The 23,168-nt window shown below is 41.8% G+C and overlaps 2 protein-coding genes and 1 long non-coding RNA gene across 7 annotated transcripts in view; 1 reads left to right on the top strand and 2 right to left on the bottom strand.

Annotated features, from left to right (window-relative positions):
* The window catches only part of LOC116695179 (uncharacterized), a 16,533-nt gene extending 14,429 nt beyond the window's left edge, over window positions 1-2,104 (bottom strand). The window contains exon 1 of the long non-coding RNA XR_004333375.1: window positions 1,968-2,104. This is a non-coding gene — a long non-coding RNA (uncharacterized LOC116695179). The remainder of the gene's footprint in view (window positions 1-1,967) is intronic.
* LOC116695178 (profilin-2) overlaps window positions 1-3,588 on the top strand; it is a 9,809-nt gene extending 6,221 nt beyond the window's left edge. Inside the window, exon 3 of one of the 2 annotated variants that reach the window (XM_032525290.1) lies at window positions 1,716-1,912. In XM_032525290.1, the coding sequence (XP_032381181.1) occupies window positions 1,716-1,813 (98 nt within the window). In that variant the 3' untranslated portion in view covers window positions 1,814-1,912. Of the gene's footprint in view, window positions 1-1,715; window positions 1,913-2,103 lie in introns of those variants that run through there. The other variant, XM_032525289.1, reaches the window with a different exon arrangement.
* A 2,219-nt stretch (window positions 3,589-5,807) lies between these two features.
* The window catches only part of rnf13 (ring finger protein 13), a 42,176-nt gene continuing 24,815 nt past the window's right edge, over window positions 5,808-23,168 (bottom strand). For all 4 annotated transcript variants that reach the window (XM_032525284.1, XM_032525288.1, XM_032525287.1 and 1 more), the window contains exons 5-10: window positions 18,314-18,401; window positions 16,982-17,072; window positions 16,236-16,341; window positions 15,676-15,769; window positions 8,461-8,541; window positions 5,808-7,191 (exon numbers count right to left, since the gene is read on the bottom strand). In XM_032525284.1, the coding sequence (XP_032381175.1) occupies window positions 6,821-7,191; window positions 8,461-8,541; window positions 15,676-15,769; window positions 16,236-16,341; window positions 16,982-17,072; window positions 18,314-18,401 (831 nt within the window). In that variant the 3' untranslated portion in view covers window positions 5,808-6,820. The remainder of the gene's footprint in view (window positions 7,192-8,460; window positions 8,542-15,675; window positions 15,770-16,235; window positions 16,342-16,981; window positions 17,073-18,313; window positions 18,402-23,168) is intronic.

Genomic DNA, 23,168 nt, shown 5'->3' on the forward strand with positions numbered 1-23,168 from the left:
ACCGTGATAAAACTTGACACCTAATTCTATTGTATCCTTACTTTGTGATAAAGGTTGCACAATTAAAGTAGATGACATTCTAATCCATATTAGGTAAACATTAATTTGTCCATTGATTTACGTCAAATTGAGTTGGTTGTAAACCAGAAGAGCAGTCACAACTAGGATTTTTGAATACTAGATGTGTTTAGATGAAATGCTTTAAGCAAATGTGTATAATAACATAATTAATGAACATTCATTTTTATATAAAATGCTGATGCAAAAAATGTGAAGTTGAAAACCATAGACCTTCAGCTTTTACAACAAACGGCTTTAAATGCCATGCCAACAGTGCTTTACATTAGCAATGCTATGTTTCCTAAATTGTTACCAATTTCTTTTATGATACAAACTGAAGTCGAGTTAAGTCCTTGTTTAGGGGCTTGCCTGAGAGTTTTGCCAGGCCTCATGTTGCCTGTATGGGCCCCAATACCCTGTCCTCCCCACTGTTCAGACACTACTAAAACTTACAGGTGAGACTAACCTGTTCCCATTCTCCACATGCTGGGCTAACTCTCTGGGCCAGGATTTACTAAAAACTGCATGCCTCTTCCTCTTTCCTGGTTAACCCACTCCTCCCCTCTAAAGTATGAATCTGTTCCCCTGCTCGTGTGCTTCCACTTGTTTCTGGTCAAATACTCATTCAGGCACTTCAGGGCTCTTACATGTATTGAGGAGAGGTATCACAAGCATGCTGCTGTATCTGCATGTGTGCTGCCTTAGTCATGGTTGTTAGTATCCAGTAGAAGATTCACTTTCCTAGTCTTTGCTGCTGGCATGGTGTTTATCGATTACAGATGGAACAAAGACTAGTTTCAAGTAGAGTACACTGAAACAAGTAAATTAGGGATATGGAACACCAGTACTACCACAAAGTTTTAAACTATACTGGTAGCTTATCTATTCAAAATGGGAAATATAATTCACACTCTGGCCATTGGTGGGGTTTTTTTGGGGAAAGATGATAATCTGATTGTAACAAGATGTGACTTAAATGGAATTTAAGGAACTGATTTTTCAGACTAGTAAAGACATTAATGAATTGCCCAGCTCTACTGTTTTGTATTGAAGGAAAGAATACATTCATACAGTAGTAGACTAGATGCATGACGGCTTTTGGTTCAGGATTTCAAAAGTAGAATGCAGTGTTACCTATTCTTTACCAAATGTGTAGCATTAGGTCTGGATCTACCAGATTATCACTTGGTTTGGATTCACACTGAGGCCAGAGCGTGATGTGGAAGTTTTTTTTTTTTTTTTTTTTTTTAATTAGTAGTTCAAGTGACTGATCAAACATTGTTTTAAGTGGAAGTAGGTAGAGGTTACAGGGTAGTCAAAACTATAGCTCTGAGCCTCTTTCAGTCTACAGACTTGATTAAGTAATCGGGCAAACGGCTTTGCATGCATCCTTCACATTTACACTCCTGCTGTACTCACTCTTGTCTTCCCAACAGTAGTGTGTGATGTCTTGTCTCACCACCAGCAGCACTGATGAGAAAATGAATGTTTAGGTTCGATCCAGCTTTCAGACCAAAGCGCCGCTGTGGTTTTTGTGCCATTTGTCGTCCTCTGTAGCTGTCATGTCTGCCTGCTGCTTTTGGCTCTTTGCTTTTCTCTTTTCACTGTGATCTTCACACCTTCTCTTAATGCCCCTTCTGTCTCTTTTCTTTCAGTCTTGGTCTTGGTAATGGGCAAAGAAGGGGTCCATGGAGGCGGATTGAATAAGAAGGCATACTCGATGGCAAAATACTTGAGGGATTCAGGGTTTTAGTTTAGTGTAACGTAGCTTATGTGGTGTAGTTGAGGGAGAGAGAAAACTAACAAAAAGGAAAACAAAAAGCATAAAACTTTGAGAAACGGACCAAAAAAAGTCAACAAATTACTGTCAAGCCCATGTTTCACCCCCTAAAACAGTCCCAGTAAACCAAATCGCAGGGTTCAGGCTCTGTCCTCAACAATGTAGCCCCACACTTAGCAAGGTGGCAATAAAGAAGTGTTCTTTTCCAGTCCTGCTATCACCATGTCTGTTCATTTATTTTGTTTTTCCTTTGTGTACTCCAGCATTGGTTTTTGTCATGGGGAAGGAAGGTGTCCACGGAGGACAGCTCAACAAGAAAGCATTTATGATGGCTGAATACCTGAGGAAGTCCGGATACTAAAGCAGCCTGTACCCAGCCACCTAGCAGCTCACCCTTGCCACCCTGTTGCATTTCACACTACTTCTTGACCTAGTTGGTAGTTACTTTCTTTTTCTGTTTCTGCCTTCTCTCCTCCCCATTTGTTATCCCATATTTTGTTATCCACCCAGCTATCCTGAACACACTTTGAGCTGTGTACTCTAACCCCCTTAAGCACTATAAGTTGATCCCTAGCAATGAGGAGCATGTTGCTTACAGGATGTCGGGACAAATCTGTAATTAACCAAGACCAGCAAAAAATTCTGGCCAAACACTTGGACAATAAACGCTATAGTGTCAATTTGAAGTAGACATTTCTTTATTTTCTCTCTGTCATGGTGCCCATTACTTAATCCCTCCCAAACCCGATCTTACTTACACCCCTCCACAAGCAGCCAACACCTTTGGCGCACTTAAGCGGTAACCAAGCTCTTCATGTCTTTAATTTTCCCCCGTCATGTCCGGGAGGGGAGACAGAGTGCATATCCGTCATTGACCTCTCACACCCACCACTGTTTTCCCCCTCCACACTTCCTCCTGCCAAATGTTCAGTTCCTCCCCTTTCCCTGTTTCCTCATCCTGTTTGCTCAAAGCAGGCGACACTACAAACCTCACAGGAGACTCATCTTCATCAAATGCTTGACACCAACCAACCAGTCCCCTAAACCCTTTCCTTTCAGATCCACTGCTCTGTCCTGAATACATTTTTATAAAAGGGTAAAGTGTGTGTGTGGGGGGGGGGGCGGCGGCGGCGCCTAGATCGGCTCAGTCTCATGAGCGGATTTGCAAGCGATGTCGAGATGTTGGTAGCCTCTCCTCTCCTGCTACACAAAAACCCCATGGACATTCCACAGTAACAATGGCTTAGGCACTTAATACTGTTTTTTGTTTGCCAGATCTGTAATATATATAAATATTTTTTTTTTTTTTTTGAAAGGCTGCCATTTTCGGACAGATATCCCAGCATATAACCATCTGGAGCTTGTCCAGTTTTGAAGTTTTTTTTTTTTTTTTTTTTTTTTTTTTTTAATAGGACCAAGTGTAGTCAAAGCTCGGGTGTTTATACAATAGCTCTAAATCATGTGAAGGATGACTGCTAACTCTTTTTCTGATGAAGGAAACACTAACGAGACAATGCCTCCAATGGTTAAAAATATGAAGCTACGGGGAGGTAAGGGTGGGAGTTGATGTAGAAAATTGTCACTTCATTTTTTTGTTTTTCTTTAAAAACTGCATTTGTACAAACCCATGCTGTGTTGAACTACAAAACTGTGGAATGAATTGCCTTTTACTCTAGTCAGCAGCGCTCTGGGCGATCACACGGTCTGTCCACGCTCGGTACTGCTAACCGTAACGTCCAAATGACAAACCCTTTCAAAAGTAGAAATGACACTCAATGGGAGATGGGATTGGTTGGAACAAAGACGCTAATGGTTGTCATGTTGAAATTTAACTGCAGAACCTGTGTATCCTGTGCCATAATATATAGAGAGAGAGATCTGTTGTTAGATGGAATTTACACATTGTCTACTAAGGAGTCATTTCATTGGCACTTTTTAGCTACAGCTCCACTGTTTAGGCCTTGTGGGATATGTGTACTCATAAAAAATACAGTTTCAAGTCCTGTTTGCTGATTTATGTTCATTTCCTTTTATTTCTCACCTTTTTTTTTCTTACATCTGGGATACGGTCTCTTTAATGCATCGGATTTCATATGCATAAAACCATGAAATGCCATAAATTGATTTATCACCTTGTTTACAGACAGATCAAATAAATTTATTCCAACCAGATAACTGTTTGCCGTTTTTGTCACACTGAACATTATCACACCTTCTCTTTTAATGGAATACTTAAACATTTTGGGAAATAATCAGTATTTGCCTTTTTGCTAAATAAATCTGATGAGAAAATGGATACCACACTTAAAGTTACTGCCAGTTAGCTTAGCATTAAGACTGGCTCTGTCCTAAAGGCAAGTCTTCTCCTGAAATGGTTTATGCCTTCCATCAAATTAAAGAGAAAATGTCCAATTCCAGAAATTTGAGGAATTGGACAGGACTTGTTGACAAGATTTTGCACAGTAAAACCTAGAACCATCTAAAATATGGACTAAAAAACTGCAGTGAAGTTTTTTCAGCCCATTCAGTAATTAAACTATGCTGATTGTAAAATGCCATTTGATTGAAAGCTCCAAGATATCTATTAAATGAACCTTGGAATAAGATGGTTCTGTCAACTAGAATTTTCAGTTAAGTCTTATGTTTTCGGGTGTTTTATGCCTTTTTATGAAATAAAAATGGATGTGGAATGACATGCAACAACTGTCCCCAGCAAGACTCACCAGGGAGAATGCGGTTCAGGGTCAGCACTTTCTACCCCCAGCACACCCTGGAACACACAAGTTAAAATTGCTTTAACTGAGAAATTAGTAATATTTGAGTGTAGAGGCCCCAAACGTTCCACTTGCCAATGAGCCATACCAGACTTAAACAAGCCAATTTGTATTAGATAATCAGCTCATTACGTTTAACAAGTTCACTAGAGGAACTTGTATGTCCGATTATTCCAACGTCACGTACAGCGGGGAGGACTAGTATTTGATACACTGCTGGTTTTGCTACTTACAAAGCATGTAGAGGTCTGTAATTTTTCTCATAAACACACTTCAACTGTGAGAGAATCTAAAACAAAAATCCAGAAAAATCAATTTTCTTGCATGACATAAGTATTTGATACATCAGAAAAGCAGAACTTGGCCCACTCCTCCATACAGACCTCCAGATCCTTCAGGTTTTGGGGCTGTCGCTGGGCAGTACGGACTTTCAGCTCCCTTCAAAGATTTTCTATTTGGTTCAGGTCTGGAGACTGGCTAGGCCACTCCAGGACCTTGATATGCTTCTTACGGAGCCACTCCTTAGTTGCCCTGGCTGTCTGTTTCGGGTCGTTGTCATGTTGGAAGACCCAGCCTCGACCCATCATCAATGCTCTTACTGAGGGAAAGAATACTAAATTCTAATAAGTAATTTCTAATACTTGCGCCTACAGTTGTTGCCTTCTTACCAATCTGCTTGCCTAGGGTTCTGTAGTCCATCCCAGCCTTGCGCAGGGTCTACAATTTTATCCCTGATGTCCTTACAACAGCTCTCTGGTCTTGGCCGTTGTGGAGAGGTTGGAGTCTGTTTGAGTGTGTGGACAGGTGTCTTTTATACAGGTAACGAGTTCAAACAGGAACAGTTACTTCAGGTAATGAGTGGAGAACAGGGCTTCTTATAGAAAACCGGTCCATGAGAGCCAGGATTCTTACTGGTTGGTAGGTAGGTATCAAATACTTATGTCATGCAATAAAATGCAAATTAATTAGTTAAAAATCATACAATATGATTTTCTGGAGTTTTGTGTTAGGTTCTCTCACAGTTGAAGTGTACCTATGATAAAAATGAGACCTCTACATGCTTTGTAAGTAGGAAAACCTGCAAAATCGGCAGTGGATCAAATACTTGTTCTCCCCACTGTAAATGCAGCAAAACGCCCTTTCTTGCAATGGCATGAGTAAATTATACTTACTGAACATGAAAAGTTTACTTGTAAAGTGTCATTTTACTTTTATTGAAGTGAATTTATATTGAGAACAGACGTACATGAGCAGGAAAACACTAACAAGACAAAAAGCATCAACTGAAAAAGGCAACAGGTTTCATGAACAAAAAAACAAACATGCCATGTTATGGGAAAAAAAAGCGCATTTACTACAAACTGTTTATTTAATGAGATAAGGTCAGTTAAATGTGTATTACAAGGCCTATCGACCAATAAACTGCTTGTGTTAAATGGAGTGATAGGTCTGGAGCAGCCACAAGAAGAACACCACAGGCAGGGCGGCGGACATAGTGTCCAATAGAGTTCCTCCAAGCTGTATGCACACACGCACAATGCAACGCTGCATCTTTGCTTCGAATGGGTTTCTCAAACTGCTTTGGCTTCAATTTCTTTTAGTGTGAATCGTAACAAATAAACTGGCACCAAACGGGAGCACCTAGAAGGCTCGAAAAAAAATTGGCAAAACCACATTGCTGTGGCTTTAAATGTTTCTATACTTGCTGAATGTTAAGTCAATTTTTTACAAAAAGGATGCTGCAAAGCGGCTGAAGGAGTGTCAGTGTAACTTGAACATGTATGTACAATAATGAAACTTTCCCATCATCTGAAACATGTAGGATAGAAGATAAAGATAAAAACGTAACTTATTGTGATCTATACTTTTATACACAGTAGTTTTACAGAACAAGGGTGATTTTATGTGACTTTTCCACTTTTCATCTTTTTTTATGAGTACAGTATAAAACTCTACTGTACATCAGTGTAACCGGTCCTGTCAAATCTGCCAAGCGGCCCCTCAGATATGCTTACTGACTTCCTGTCACACAGTTGGAAATATCACGTTCTCTGTAATAATCATGTTAAAAATTAAACTTAAGATTTGTTTTTGAACTTGTAGACATTACAATGTCTTGTAAGCAGTGAGAGAAAATTTGTTTTGTGACCCCCAACAAAAAAAGTCTCTGCAGCTGTGAGGGGGGGGGGCTTGGCCAGCCAATCAGTCAAGCTCGGGGCAGGTCGTGCTCGTGGCCTTCAGAGCAGGGCTGCTGCATCTGCACCACCACAGTCTCTACGGTGACCTCTTCCTCGCTGTCGCTGCTGTCCAGCTCGTCGTCCTCGTAGTCCGAGGACTCCGGGTCCTGCTCTGAGCGCGACGCTCCTGACATGGTGCCGAAGGAGTGGGCGCTGGTGGAGGCCAGCGAGCGCAGCAGAGGGGTACTCTCCGACACCTCCTCGTTCTCTTCAGGGCCGCTCTCCCCCTCCTCTGAATCGGAGTCAGAGTCGCCATGCGAGGGGACCACTTTCTGCTTGCACACAGGACACGTCTTCTTAGTCTTGGTCAGCCAGGGGTCCACGCACTTACTGTGGTAGGCTACAGACAAAGGCACAATAAGCAGAACGGGTTGTTTGTATTCTGATTAAACAGTCATTTAACAGCCTGTTTAAGCAGGAAAACCCCTCATGTCATTTTTTTGTACATAAAGGGCAAGTCTGGTCATATTTTTTTAATTTTTATTATATTTTCAACAAATCCAATGAGAAGATCAAAACATTGAATTTATCTGACTACAAAGTATTGCCTGAGTAGCCAAAGCCTGACATCGCTTATTTCTCTGTACCACATGAGCACTGTAGTTTATTTTGAGTGGATCATAAACACACCATCTGTGCCTGAAAATAGTCCCCAAGAAATTCACTGAGCACGTTCGTTAACAACTTCAGTGACCAGCAGCTGTGGAAAAAGATTTTTTTCCCTAAACTAAAAAATACGTATCAGTGACCAGTTTTGAAAGATGTCGGTCTTAAAGTGCACATAGTAAAAAATATCACTTTTTCTGGAGGTGTTATTTTTCGTCTCTGGTGTTTCCACACGCATACAAACTTGAAGAACAAACTATCCATGCTGTTTTGAGTGAGACACGGGTTTCGGAATGTCCTCTGACTTCAGTCTCCGGGTGAGCTGTTCAAAACCTCCACGGCTTTCTACGTCACTAGCTGAGACGAGGTGGCTAGCTGTAGCATGCTAGCTCGTTCTCAATGGCAAAACACTGCTACAACACACACTAGTTCACCATAATCTACAAAAGAACTACTTCCATGTCCCTGTTCTGCAAGTTTTCCACAAGTGGCCCTCGTTTAGAAGAAGTCTCCCAGCTAATCCTGCCTTGTACTGACCAAAGTTGGAGAAAGAGTTATCTAGCTGATGGGATCTCACCTAGCTACGGCGCATGTGCAACTCCCAAAAAAAGATAGTACAGAATTGAGATGAGTGAGAACTCTGGAGCTAAAACAGAGACCTAAACACACAGGGTGAAAACAGGATCTGCAGCAATGCAATGTAAGTACCACAAAAATATGGTGTTTTTTTGAAAATGAATCCATGTAAACCTATTCTGGTACAACCTCAAAACACACTTATGAACCTGGAAATGAGCCTAATATCGGCGCTTTAAGCACACATAGGCTTGTTGGTTTTGGTATTTTCATGGGATTTGTTGACAATGTCATGAAGGGAAATGTACCTTTGGATTTTATAAACCAAAAAGGTTTTGATTTGTAAGATTTGACCCCAAAGCATTTCATCAGTTGTGCGGGTCTTGGTGTGTCATGAGCCCAAAAGTGCAGAAGCGTTCAGACTCACCATGAGAACATGGCAGGACTCGGAGTTTATCACCTTCTTCATATTCGTCCAGGCAGATGGCGCACACATCATAGTTGTCCCCTGTGTCAAAAAGACCAGACGTTCATTTTCTGACTGAACACATCGTAAGAAAAGTTCTTTACTGAGCTTTGATAATACTAATTTCTTATTGGCTGGTGGGCATGCATTGTTGTCAGGTACCTGTACAGCTCTGACCTGGCAGACACATCACACTTATCACTTCATAAAAGCTGTAAGTCATCAATTATTAGTAGTAACGTAAATTCATAAACAATGTGCCAACCTAAAACTTCAAGTTTTCAAGCAGTATATTTTTGATTTGTGGCCATTATATAATCCACTGTATGACCCGGTTACTTAAAGTGAAGCATGAAAAGAGTGTTAATAACAGTAATTAGTTTCAGTAGTTGCATGGCTCATCTCAGAGTACATCACATTGTACTGTGTAGGGAAAAGTGACGTAGGTTTGGGCTATCAGGTCCTTATTGGTGCACAGAAGATAAATTGGTTGTTTTTATGCTTCTCCTGAAGGTTATTGTGGGTCCATGACGTGTCAGGCAATTAGTAACCCCAGCTGCTTCCTGAGTCTATTTTCCTTAAATTCTTTAAATTGTGTCACTTTTCCAAATATGTCCCGCCACCCACCCGTCCAATCCTCATCCTGCAGTGAGAATGACTGCTAAACTGCCAGCACTGCATTTCTTGACGTTGCAGGAGGTGCAAAATCTTTCTGCTCAGGAATCTATCAACGCACTCCCTTTCAAATTCCTGAGCGTTCTTCTCATTTTCCTTCGTCTTCGTCGTCCCTGGCCGGGCTGGGGGGGGGGGGGGGGGGGGGGGGGGGGGCGGGCGGGGCTGTGGGTCGGTGTGTTTATGTAAGCTCTAAATGAGCGTTTTCCCCGACTAGGCTCTCTGTGTCTGTGCCAGAGCTGCATGTGACCGTATAAGGATGGGGAGTCACATCGACCAGCAACCCCCCCCCCCCCCCCCCCCCCACCCGCTCTCCTCTTCCTTTTCTCGGTGAGCGTTATAACTTTAACTAAGGAAATGTTTTTAACTTTGCTCCCTTTTCTTCTTCACACCTTTAGCTCTGTTTTTCCTTCCTTCACATTCATTCTTCTCCGCTTTTTTTTTTTTACATAATCCAAAGCAATCCATCCATCTTTCTATCTCACTCTCCCAGACCAGTGCTGGACAGTCGGGGGTGAGGGAGCAGGAACGTTTGTGCAGGCATGGATCCAGTATACACTCAGGAAATGCTGAACCGTGGCATTTACTGAGCTATTCTGAGTGACGCAGACAGAAAAGCTTCAGTGACTTTCTGAACTATAAACATCGTAAAAGATTTTATTTTTTTTATTTTTTACTAACTTGGGTCCTACTGTTGTAGTTCTGGCCACCGTTTCTAAAGGTTATAATAACACTGCCTGAATTAATAGGCGAGATCAGGCAACGCAGCAACATCACTACATGAATAAATCAAAATAAATAGGTGCAAGAAACTTTAGTGACGTCATTACTGCGACCTGCACATGTAAGCTGAGATTCACTTTCATGAGTCTCACAGGTACAGTACATGTGTCAACAGCAGTACTTGTTAAAAAAAAAGAACTGGCAGTTGACTGATTGCAATAATAATGAAGTGTGTTTTTTGAGAGAGAATAAACCAAATAATAAAAACAGGTATAAATGAAATGCATGCTGAGCAACAGCAGGACATGAAAAAAACAACAACAAAAACCTTTTCTACCAAAGTGCTTGCAGAGGTGATAAAAACAAGTCTTAATATATTGTGTGCTTTTTTGTGTTTTGAGTTGAGTCAGTGTCGAAGAATTTCTTGAGGCCAATAGAAAACATCATGTTTAGGCAACGTGTACACTTTTCAGATGCGGGGAATCCCTTACATTGACGTTTTGAGGCCAGTAGCACATCTTAAAAAGGACTTGCGAGCCAGAGCAGCTCTTCGCCCCTCTTTTTTCATTAATAGGCCAGCCTGTCAGCATTCTTGGCTCTCGGAGAAACCACGTTGTCCTACTGAACTTCAGATGAGCAGTGAATGTGCGTAGCAGAGCGAGAGTGAGAGAGAACGACGAGAGAGTGACAGAGAAAAAAAAAATTGCTTCTGCACAGTTCGCCACTGGTTGAGCCAACCACACAAGGGTTAGTACTGAGGCCAGTGACCTAAGAGACAGAGAGAGCTCCTCTGTACTGACATCGACATGCCTCACACACCAACGGCTGAGACACTGCAGCTGCTCTCTTGTGTTTGTCTGTGTGTGTGTGTGTGTGTGTGTGTGTGTGTGTGTGTGTGTGTGTGCGTGCGTACGTGCGTGCGTGCGCGCGTTAGAGAGCTCGGCTCCCCGGCTATGGTTTGGAAGTGGAAAGCCGCGAAGTGGAGGGATGGAGTGACTCATCATTAGAGGGAGGGATCACACTGCAGGTAAGGGGTAAAACAATCCCCCTCCGTTTCCTCAGCCTGTTTACAGTTAACGGTGTGTGTTCACAGTTTCTGGCTTGAACGTCTGCTAGACGCCAGTTGCTGGCAAAACTCGTCACCCAGAGGGCCAAAACTCACTGTCGAACGTCAGGCTTTCAGCCTAAGTGGGGATGACGCAAGGCTCTGCAATAAAACCAGAGCGTAAGTCAAGTTAATGGCAGAGCGGTGCTGTATGCTGACAGCTGTGGCAGCTGGTATTACATAATCCTGTACATTGACACAGATCTTATTTTGCATGCTGCTGCTCAGACAGTATTGTGTAAGAATTACACGGGTACCATGGTTTTCATTAAGGCATTGTGCACCATCCACACAGACTGCCTTTGTGTTAGCTACTTTTCATTTCAGCCTGCGTACCCCCTTTTCCATCCATGCAGTTCTGACATTATCCAATGCCTATTGCCTACGATCACCACCTCTGGCCCGAATCTACACAAGAACTGTTGGGTGGCTAATTGTAATAATAATAAAATATTGCCAGCAAGTATTAAAGTTATAAATGAAATACACACTCAACAACAACAGCAGAAGCAGCAAGAAATATGTGAAAACAATGTGGGGGAAAAAACTCAATAAAAAAACATCTCTGACAAAGTGTTTGCAGAGTTGATGGGTTTGATTGGTGGGCAGATACACTCATTAGCAGATAGGCATCCTGCCAGCACAGCAGCAGCCGAGGCGGTGGCGGACCAGCTGGTTAACATCTTCCTGAGGTGACATCACTGACTCAGAAAAGACATCACACCATGTTGCATTTATAAACTCTCCTGCCTCTGAACCTGTGCAGTACAAGGGTATTCGAATATTAGGTTGTAAAAGAAGCACAGAAGTGATCTCTGTTACGCCGCTTATTGGTTTCTGATCACGTTGTGATCTATGGATTTGCATTGGCTGTTACTGCGCTCAGAAAACCCAAATTTAGACAAAGATGGCAGAGCCTTGGTGAAGCTGAGGAGGGACAAGCAAGCGTCAATCAATACTGCTGAGAGAAGCAAACTGATTTTTTTTAAATGAAGCATTACAGATATACATGAGAAAAAGTGAGATAAGCTACTAAGACAATTATGCCACTGATAACATGTATTATATCTGTATTTCAAAAGCAAAGTTGGGAGCCTAGGAGCCAGCATCTTGTGGCCACTGCAGCTTCAGACATTTGCACAGCTTCAACAGGCAAAGCTGTTGATTGTAGCTTTAAAAGATACTAACACAGCATCACAGGGATCCTGTTCACTATGGCTGCGTCTGCTCAAAGCCCCCAGAGTCCAAGCTCAGCATTATCTGTTGCAGCTGAGGCCAGGGGCAATTTTAGGCATACTCAACACTGTGCTGCACGCACGCTCAGTTACATGTTACAACGTTCTTGTTCTGACATATAAAGCATTGCATGGTCAGGCGCCTGTTTATATCTCTGACATGCTCCATCCGTACATTACAAACAGGTCCCTCAGGTCTTCTAACCAGGGACTACTGGGGGTCCCACACACTCGTTTGAAAACTAAAGGTGACTGTTCCTTTGAAGTGGTAGCTACGACTCTGTGGAATGCCCTTCCTAGTACCTTACGTTCTGCTGTCTCGGTTGATGCTTTTAGAAAACAACTGAAGACTCACTTGTTTCAACTCGCTTGTGTCTCATGTTTGTAATTTTGGGTTTTTAGTCTTTCAATCTTCATTGGTATTGTGTGTGTTTTTGCTTGTCTATTTTTTGTTTTGGTTCCTTCTGTATTTTAATAAAATGTATTTTGTGTGAAGCACTTTTATGACTGTCTGTAAATGGTGCTATATCAAATAATAATTTTTAGAGGTCTTACTCTGACACTGTTGAACAATAAACCACATTAAACAACAGTGGCAGTGTCCCTACTGTTACAGCCCTCCCATGCTCAAACCATTGCCAAGCCAGCCTTGCTCTAGAGTGCAGGGCTTAAAAGATGATTAGGTAGAGATTTGGTGTCCCCTTCCTGTATCGCCAAGCGCTCTGACTCAGCTGACGGGAGCGCAGACGCCGCCCCGGAGGCCGCTTCCTGGACATCTGAACTCCCTGTAGCGGCCAAGGTCGACTGTAGCGGTGCCTGGTGGAAACCCTGAGTCACAGTGGGCACAGCCACCACAGCACACCAACCACAGAACCTGACGTAACAAAAACATCTATCCGAGTAACACATGCTACTTTTAGCTGGTGTGTTGCACGCGCATCTGTTTCTGCCAGACGGGGAGGAGCAGCTTGACTCATAACCCCCTCAATTAGCAGCTTTGCAAGAGGTCTACTTATCATGCACCCCCCGTAGTCTATAAAACTGCCCGGTGTTCCCCTGCACAGCTGCTTGTAGTCACAGGCTTTCTAGTCTGTACAAAACACCTGCCGGAGGAAACCCAGCCAGCACAGACCCCTCTAAATACACAGACAAAACTTACTTGACCATAGCACAAAGCGGATTTGCATCGCAAAACAATGTTATAGCCTGATATAGCCTTTCTGACCCTTGTACCGAGACAGAGGGGGAGGCCAGAGGCAGAACTCTAAGAAAACTTCAAAAGTTTCCACTCAACTGCTCAAATTCACACAATAGTATTTACCTTATCTATGTTACTGTCCTTACATACCAGCAGCACATACTGTACATCCTCTCAACACCTCTGAGAAAAAAACAAAAAACAAAACAGAATACACCTAACTTTCATCCCCCGTCAGGCCTCTGGCATGACTGCGACTACATTCCAAACCTTCAGTCATGTGTCCAGTCACAACAGAGTGGAGCTCTAATCTGCCACGGAGGGCTTTGTGGAAAAATCAAGTCCATATTAATCCGATTAGCTCCAAGGTGCAGAGCTCCAGGGAGGAATAATGTGTCGTAATGTATTGATGACATCTCTCTTCTGGGCCAAATCATGTGACAAAGACCAGCATGGTAGAGGAAATTACATCTCAACAGACTCTAAGGTCAAAGTTTAGAGTCGGGATTAGGGTGTGGTATTGTTTGGATTTTTACAATTACGATTTTATGGGTACTTTTACAACGATTCCGATTCCTAAACGCATTCTTGAAAAACTGAAAAAGGACATCAAAGAACGTCTCTTTTATGGAGTTTTTTTTTAAAATAGAAAATTACTTAAATTTAACAATACTAGTGCAGTGTCCATTGAATATGTGCCTGTTTGGAACGGGCCGATTGCTTGGCCTGTGGTATTGCTGCTTGTAGAAATCATCAAAACCAAATTGTACCCCAAAATTACTTACAGAAAGACCACAAACCAACTCTTTGTAACTTCCCTGTACACCCTGTATACCCTACTACTAACTTACTGATTTACCTGACAGAGAATGTTGCAGAGTCAGAATGTAATCACAAAATATCACAATGTCAATGTGGAGTAATCAGACATTAGCGTCATAGACTCATGGCAGTGAGCTACCCACCAGGCCCGTTGTGAGAGCTAATCAGCACATATCTGCGTTAATCAAACACCAGAACCAGACACTTTGTGTGTGTGCGTGTGTGTGTGTGTGTGCGCACAGAGAGAGAGAGAGAGAGAGAGAGAGAGAGAGAGAGAGAGAGAGAGAGAGAGAGAGAGAGAGAGAGACGGTGTTGTCTTGTGTCGTATGATCGTTAACGAATTTAACATTTGAGCAGAGGTGTTAATTCCCATACAGGTTTAGTGGCTTGAGAGTTAAGTAGGGGATTTGATTTGCAGGTGTATTTTAGCAACGGTTATGTTATTAGTTAGCAGTAGAATTAATTAACCCAACCCAGGGTGAGTCTGATGAAAAGTGCTGTGTCTGCCCGGTTTAGCACTGATATTTACTCGCATTGCACAGCGCTGTGAAGGAATAAGTAATCTCCCCGAGATTACTTTATGTTCTGCCTCTCACAGCAACTTAATACTATATAGTGTCTGGCTTTTGTTTGATATTTAGTGCTGGCAAACGGCTTTTTGTAGACACGGAAAAGGGTTATGCCCCCAAACATGGACAACATTGTGACTCAAAAACAGTGTCTGGTAGCGTGCCTATAAGGGGCATCCTGCTCTGTCTGCCTGTTGTCTGTAGGTAGTTATGCTTTGCATGTGTGGGATTCTGTAACGTCATTTCGGGGATTGTCGTTTGTTTATTCAAAGTCAAAGACAGTCCAAGGTAGTGCTACTTTGCACATTTTTGTGGGTCTGAGGTGTATTTCACATTTTAGCTGCCAAAGCTCCGCTGCTTTCGGTCTCTGGTCTGCTCAGTCAGTGAGCAGTGTGAGAGGGGGAGTGGCTAGTGGCTAGAGCGGCAAAGCCAATGTGTTCCTTCTTTTACCAATATATATTTAAAGATGCTTTTTGCATTTCTAATAGAAACAACATCAAACTTGGAACTGAACTTACTCGTGCCCGTAGCAAGACAAGTTTGAGATCCATCGGTTCTAGAGATATGCGCATAACACACACTATCTATTCGCAATTTATAGATAGATAGATAGATAACGTTTTAAAGTACTTAAATATATAGGATATATATATTGGAACTGGGTTTCAGTACCCAACCCTAGCGAGTATACAGCTGACAAAGACGAGATGAACATTTTCTAACTGAATTACTACCTAAACAATTGGGCCCTAAATTTACAGTTATGTGTATTTCCCGTAGAGTGTATACTGTAAATGATGATTTAAATTATATAGTCAGAAGTAATTGAGATGTTTGATGATGCCTCCATACCTTTTTTGTACTTGTGGATGGGAAGTTTCTTTAGCTGATCTTTGCGCAGGCGGCTCCTCCGAGCCCGGTGTCGATCCTGGACAAACTTGGTGATCTAAGAACAGAAAAAGAATCTTTTGAAAATCAGTACACAAAAGTTCGAAAAACTGTAACAGTGATTCCTGTCACATTAGAGCCCAAATAGAATGCCAGATGTCAATTTGGTACCAGATGGAGAGCCAATCTAGACTCAAATGTTTTGTATTTCAGTAGAAATATGTTTCTTTGTGGCTTTTTTGGCCCTTAATTTATAGAAAAGCAAATGGCTAAGAACTCGGACTGGAGCAAAGGCTCTGCGGTAAGCGCTGAACCTTAGTACATGGGGCGTACGCTCAACCAGGCGAGCTACCAGGGCGGCCCAAAAGTAGAAATTTTAAAAAAGGAGTGGTTGCGAGTCCTCAGGGGGAGGCAAAAATCCTACAATACCAGCCCTGTTCAATCATCAAATTTACATAACTACAATCAGGTGAAATGAAACTATATGCCTTTAAATATGCTCTATGGTTCATACAAAGATTTACCATAAAAACAACGATGAGGATGAGGCAGATTCCCACAATGATGAGAAAGGGGATCAGGTAATATTCCAGTGGCAGGCTGAAGTCTGGCATGAGGACCACATGTCCCCTAGAAAAACAAGCAGAGCCATTGTCAGGTGTTGGCATGTGCTTACAAACAGACACAGAGGCAGCATTTCATTACGGCATCATCATTTCAACTGCAACATTGTATTATGTATTGTATTGTATTGTATTGTATATAAGGTCTTCTAGCAACATGAGGCTGTTTCACGCTGTTAGTTAGTGGGGTCAGCTTCTTTTCACAGAACTCCCTCTACAGCACAAATATCTCTGCACCAGTCAATTTTGTAACAGCCAACTTGGTCCAAACTGACAAAACTCTGCCAATACCATGTTTGGTGTTCATTCCACTGAAAAAGACTAAAGGAAAAACACTCATGTATTATGGTATCTGACAAGCACGCACGCACACACACAAAAATGGAGAACTTTAATGTTGTGGGCTCCTCTGACAGACAGACATTTCATTACCACCTCAGGAGCAGTGACAAACACTCACAACACACATCCTCTGCCTTTATATATCACAGGGCATTACTCTGCACAATTATTAGATCAAACTCGTATGGGAGCAGCTGTACAGTTTTAGGTGAAAAAGCAACAATGTCACACTGAAAGCCTGAGAAGAAAAAACTGCTTCTATTTATATTGATGGGCAGAAAAATGAGATTAGAGTTTAGACTTACCCCTTGTCATACGTAAAGTCTTCTTTCAGAGAGGTGGCAGTCACCTCGCTCACAAACATAGAGGGAATATCTATCTGCTTCATAACATCCACTAAAAGGGAAACAAAAACAACTCTAAATACATCACGTGACTGTATATTAATGCCTGAATCCTTTTCAAGCTGACTTTAAAATTCAAAGTCCTGTTAGAAAGACTTGTTTGTAGCACACTGAGAAACTATAAGAACGTTCTTAAATTGTCACGGTTTGACAAAAAAACCTACCCCTTACTTAGGTCCTTTTACTTCCTTTCCTTGTAGGTTTAACCACATCAGTCTTCATTAACTGATAGTTTGCTAAAGGTTGTTTAACAAATGAAACTATCTGGGGATGAAGGTCATGAGATGTTTTCTAATCTATAGTTGAAACATTTAGTCAATTAATCATTTGGTTGATCCAATAAAAATAATTGTCTACAATTGCTTAATCCTTAATTGTTTTTGCAAAAGATACCCAAAAAACCTCACTGGTTCCATGCGAGTATTTGCAGGTTTTCGTAGTCTCTTTATGTCATTCAAAATAATAATAATATCTTTGAGTTATTGATTATTGGTCAGTCAAAACAAGATATTTAAAAATGTCAAATTGAGCTTTGGGAAATGGCGATGGGCATTGTCTGACACAACACAGACCAAATAATGTAATCGGCAGATTCATGAACAGGAAGTCACAGAAACACTCACATCCTGTTAGATCCGATTCCGATTTAATTAAATGTTATCAGACCTTTATATCAGCTTGTACACAGTCTCCAGTGTTTTTAATATGACAGAGTAGCTGTCAAAATGCTCTACATGCGATCTGCTTTTAACTAACAACACACTGTAGATGATCCGTAATCTGAATGTATTTAGTCTCTCTGACTTTTAAACATAACTATCAGCCACACAACAAGTTCTGTACAGAATAAGCCTTTAAATCAGACCAATAGCAATTAAAATCCCTCCACTTTAAAAACAATAAAAAGTTTATATAAAATGTCATCATGTTGAACCGATTCTGAACCAATTAGCTGTTAGATCTGCCGAGAGGCCGGCATTTCCCAGCATACCCTGGGTCCGCCTGGGTCTTGCAGTCAATGAAAAGCAGCTGTGCTGCCTGCGTCTCAAACCTCGGGCCCGCCTTGATCTCGTGAGGTTATCATCGCCCAAACGTCAGAGCAAGTCGGACACAAATTTAACCGGCATGCATTGGGCGGCTATCGCCGGTGATCAATTCTGCGCAGACCTGGCTCATCTCGAACAGGCTTAATGCTTATGTGTGACAGAAAAAAAGGAGGAGGTGGTGACTTACGATCATTGGATCCCATGCTGATTAAGTCATCGGAGTCCACATTGTGAACAATGGCTGCCTTGTACCCGGCTTTCTGGGCATTGAGGACCTGTGAGGAGACAATTTACGCTACGATTATCAAATGGATCCTTTTTGGTGCAAACAACCTGCGATTATTAGTAGTAACCGAAAAACAGTCTTAATTGAAGGTGGTACATGTGATAACAAGGGTTGTGTGTCAGATAATGTGACCAAATCGGATTTCCACTATCTGACAACGCGGCATCAAACCACATTAAACATGACATAGAAACCAGTTGTGGTTAGAAGCAAGAGAGCTCTCTCTCTGTGATTCTACTTTAGGTGTTCAGTGATGGTTCAAATACAAGTAAAGTCATCCTTGCAAAATCTGAAAGAAACAAGCTATTCATGAACATTAGCCTTACAAATAACAGTACCACTTCCAGTTTAAGGATGCGCTTTACTGCTCATTGAACTCATTTATGATCTGCCCTTGCAAAGTGAATTCCCGGAAGGACAATAAATACTAGTTTTCTGCAGTAGCAGTCTGAAAGGACAGCAGAGACTACAGATAAATGAATGGTAGCATTCAACATATTTATAGCCCATTTCCTCAGAAAGTGTTTACAAGAGACAACATGTTTGCATTTCACGTATTATAGTAAGGTATGACAAATGCTTAAAGGCTGCACATTTGTTTGGTTCAATTAAAAATGAGCCATGTTGCTTTGGCACATACTTTTTTCTTCTTGGTTTGTAGCCAAATACTGGCTAATAGTCACTCTTCCATTTGCCACCATGTCCACACTCTCATTAATCATAGATATTTCCACCCCTAACTTCTTCAGAAAAAGTTAACCCTTTCATTGCTGCATAAAAACAGATGCTACAGCTTCCATTGTAACCTGCTCACTGTGTGTGTGTGTGTGTGTGTGTGTGTGTGTGTGTGTGTGTGTGTGTGTACATGCGCACAACAGATTGGATGTTACTTAACATAAAAGCTAGCAAATCAACTTTGCAAGAAAATTGCTTATTCAGTGTATGTTTTAATGAGTATGAGTTACGAGTATGTTTTAATGAGTATGACAATTAGATTATTGGTACTTATAGGGGAGATAAGAAACACAAATCCAATATCAAAAGAATTGGAAGACAAGTGCCAACAAACTTTCAAGGACTAAGTAAGCCAACTGCAGTTACTGTAGATCATTTTCACCTAAACCTGTTAATCCACAGCAGGTTGTGCTCTCAGAAAATGTTATGCTGAAGACACTATAAAAGGATTTACAAAGCAGCAGAGGGATAATGTGCTGCATTGTGGATGCACCGGAAACTGATGAAATGAGGATCTTCCATCTGCGAGGTTGTTTTTGTGGCTCTGACACAGCACAGAGGCTACAGTATCCTGTTTAGCCATTGTTGTGGCTGATTTCTTATAACAGATGTGGTGGAGGAAATAGGATGTGACAATATAACCCAGGAATGAATCAGTTTGGGCCCTATTTTGCACACGGTGCAAAGCCCGACGTGTCTGCTATTTTAAGACCAGCGTCCACGTTGCTTAAATAGCAAATGCATCTGCGCCCATCTTTGTGCCCATGGGCGTGCTGGTCTTACAAGGAGGTGTGTTCAGGTGAATTCTTGGCGTTTTGCTATCTTGAGGCAGCGGGAAGTGACCGCACCATTGACCAAAGAAAAACCTGGTTTAAAGTCAATAGCGCAGCATTTCATTGTTATTTTTACAGACTGATTGGTTTATTGCATATTATGCCCAAAACACACCTATGATTAAAGCAACACTAGAGAACTTTTTGTATCTTCAAATAATGTATCCATAATAATTTCAGTGGTTTATTAACTCGTAACAGGATGAACGGCTCTTCTGCATTCGCTTTGCGGCTCTCTACAGGCTATAACCGCACTATATAAGTTTGCCATATTGGGTAGGGGATCTGTGTTTTCAGACATAATGGGACACTTCCCCTTCCAACCTGTAGGTGGATCGAAGCGGGAAAAGTTATTATGTTGCTTTAATTAGCCACAAAGTACAACCATTTTGAACCACACGCCCGGCGCACAGACCCTTGTTTCCGCCGTCAAACTAGGAAAAGTGGACACGCCCTAAACGCACCTGCACCATGCACTTAGATCGTTAAAATAGGGCCCAGGGTATATATATATATATATAAATATATATATATATATATATATATATATATATATTCATATATATATATACACACACATACTTGGGATAGTAAATAGGCTTGTTCGAGTTGAACTGCGCCTCGCCTGTAAAGTGGACGAGAGCAGGCGGCAGCAGCCGGAGGCGGGAACAAAAAGCTGCGGTAAAGTTGGACAGTTTTTAGCCGATTCCAGCAGCCTTCAGACTGAACAGGAAGTGACAAAAACACTTTGGTGCGATTCCGATAAAATAAAATATGATCAGACCCACATATCAACTGGTACACAGTCTCTAGTTGTTTTATATATGACAGAGTAACTCTCAAAATGTTCTACATGCAATCTGTTGCTGATTTTAATACACAACAGACTGGAGATGATCAGTGATCATCGGATTTAGTCTCTCTGACTTCTAAATGTAACTATCAGCCACACAACACGTGTTCTGTACAGAATAAGTCTTTAAATCAGACAAATAGCAGTTAAAATCCCTCTGATTCAAAAACAATAAAAAGTTTATATAAAACGTCATTATGTTGAGTCGATTGTGAACCAATCAGCTGTTAAATCAGCTGAGAGGCCAGCGTTTCCCAGCATGCTCTGGGTTTGCCTGGGTCTTGCAGTCGGTGAAACGCAACTGCGCCGCCTGCGTCTTAGAACTGCTGCCGCCTTGCTCTCGTGAGATTATCGTTGCCTACGTGTGCATGACATCAGAGCAAGTCGGGATCAAGTCGGACACAAATCTAACCGGCATGCAACGGGAGCCGATCACCGGTGATCGATTCTGCGCAGACCTGGCTCATCTCGAACGAGCCTATTGTTTCCTCTGAAATTGAGAGGGAAAACAATTTGCATCAGATCACATTACTGATACTCATCACTAATAATAATACTAACTCTTCTATCAACGCTCCAACACTCCCTGGAAAAACTGTAATGCTGCCTATTGCAAAACTAAAACTAAACCATTTTGTATAGAATTATATAATTTGATTTGTTAAAGTCTGATAAGAGTTCACACAACACTGCCAAAATCAAGAAAAATCTGCCCCTAATTTTAACATTGTACCTCACATTTATGGTGTATTGGTTTTGGGCCAGAGCTAGAGAATATTAGCCTGTCAGACAGAAATTATACTTTATTTTACCTCGTTATATTAGTGTCACAGTGTTCATGTTATCCAATTTCTGTTAAAGAGAGGCTGTTATTTTAGTAGATTGCTGCAATTTTCTGACCCTATTTTTCTGTCTCTTTGCTCTTTGCTGATGTTAATTATTACTCAGAGCATGTGTGGCCCTCCTGTGGTAAATTAACACCTGACCCAAAACCAGACAGCGAGACCATGATGTGAGGCAGTAAAGAGAATCAGATGAGCTTGGGTCACAATCTGAAAGATTTGAAAGTCATCTGCTCTGTTAAATAATAAAAGGGGGACGCTCACAATAACCTGTGCAACCAGTGGTTGTGCGAGTTCAGTGTGTGTGCAGCTCGGCCACGCCTCTCTATTCCAGCATTGTACTCTGTTGTGGCGCATGGAAATCCATTTAGACCTATGAGGGGTGAACAGTGAGAGTGTGTGTGTGTGTGTGTGTGTGTGTGTGTGTATGTATTGTGGCGTGCATGGATGCTAATACAGAACAGCACTGTCTTTTGTCTGTTCCTTGTCATTGTGATGTTATGCACAGGCATACGTGAAGCAGCCGCAGCATTGTGATCCCATGTGTTTTCTTGTGAGGGTGTATTGTGTGGAGGTATCAATGGCTACTGTGTGCATCTTGAAGCAGGCTGTCTGGATAAGTGACGCACACCAAATTTTGACTTTGCCCACAGCAGACACTGTAGGTTTGACGTTGACCAATTATGGATTAATAAAAAGGCAGATTTGGGCCCCAACTGAATTGGCTGCTGTTTTTGGAGCCCTGCGAGTGAAACTTTCTCCGGAAGCTTTTTGTCAGGGTGAAATAGTGTGACGTACAGTAAAAGCCCGAAGCAAAGGCAGAAAATTGCATCAAATCAATACTAACTGTGATATCTTTATTCTGGATAATTATAAAGAAATCAATACTGTGTCATAAAATGTAATGTGTTAAAGTCCTGTGTTTTACCCATCCACCACCCGATCAACCTCCATATGCGGATTTCCGCCCTTTTCATCTACTTGCTACGGCGTATAATTACACTCACCCGCAAGGTTGTAACTCAATGGAGGCCAAATTGATTGATAAACAAACAAAAAAACACGCTAAATTACAGACTTATTAATACACGCTTATTTTTACACACTTTTCCTAACTCAACTAAGCATTACATCTAGGGCTGTAATGATATGCAATATGAAACTGCAAATCGGGACACTCAGATAGGGGGGAGAAACACCCTTAACGCTAATGGAGGTGTAACGTTATAAATGGCTGCTATTCTGACTCTGTTTCCTGGGTCTGTTTCCCAACAGTTTAGTAAACTACCGTTAGCGTCCTCAGCACCGGAGTTTAGTGCTGACCGGGCTGGCTGGGGGCAGACTGTGGATGGGTCCCCGGGGCTGTTGTCAGCTCTCATCCTGACTGAAGCCTTGCAGTGGCGGGAGACTGGGGTAGAAGACAGGGGTGTGCTAGCTAGCTAAATTACCATTAGATTAGTCGTCTTATCTATACAGTTAACGTTACTGATGAA

The sequence above is a fragment of the Etheostoma spectabile genome, chromosome 9 (genome assembly GCF_008692095.1).
Source record: "Etheostoma spectabile isolate EspeVRDwgs_2016 chromosome 9, UIUC_Espe_1.0, whole genome shotgun sequence".
Classification (NCBI taxonomy): domain Eukaryota; kingdom Metazoa; phylum Chordata; class Actinopteri; order Perciformes; family Percidae; genus Etheostoma; species Etheostoma spectabile.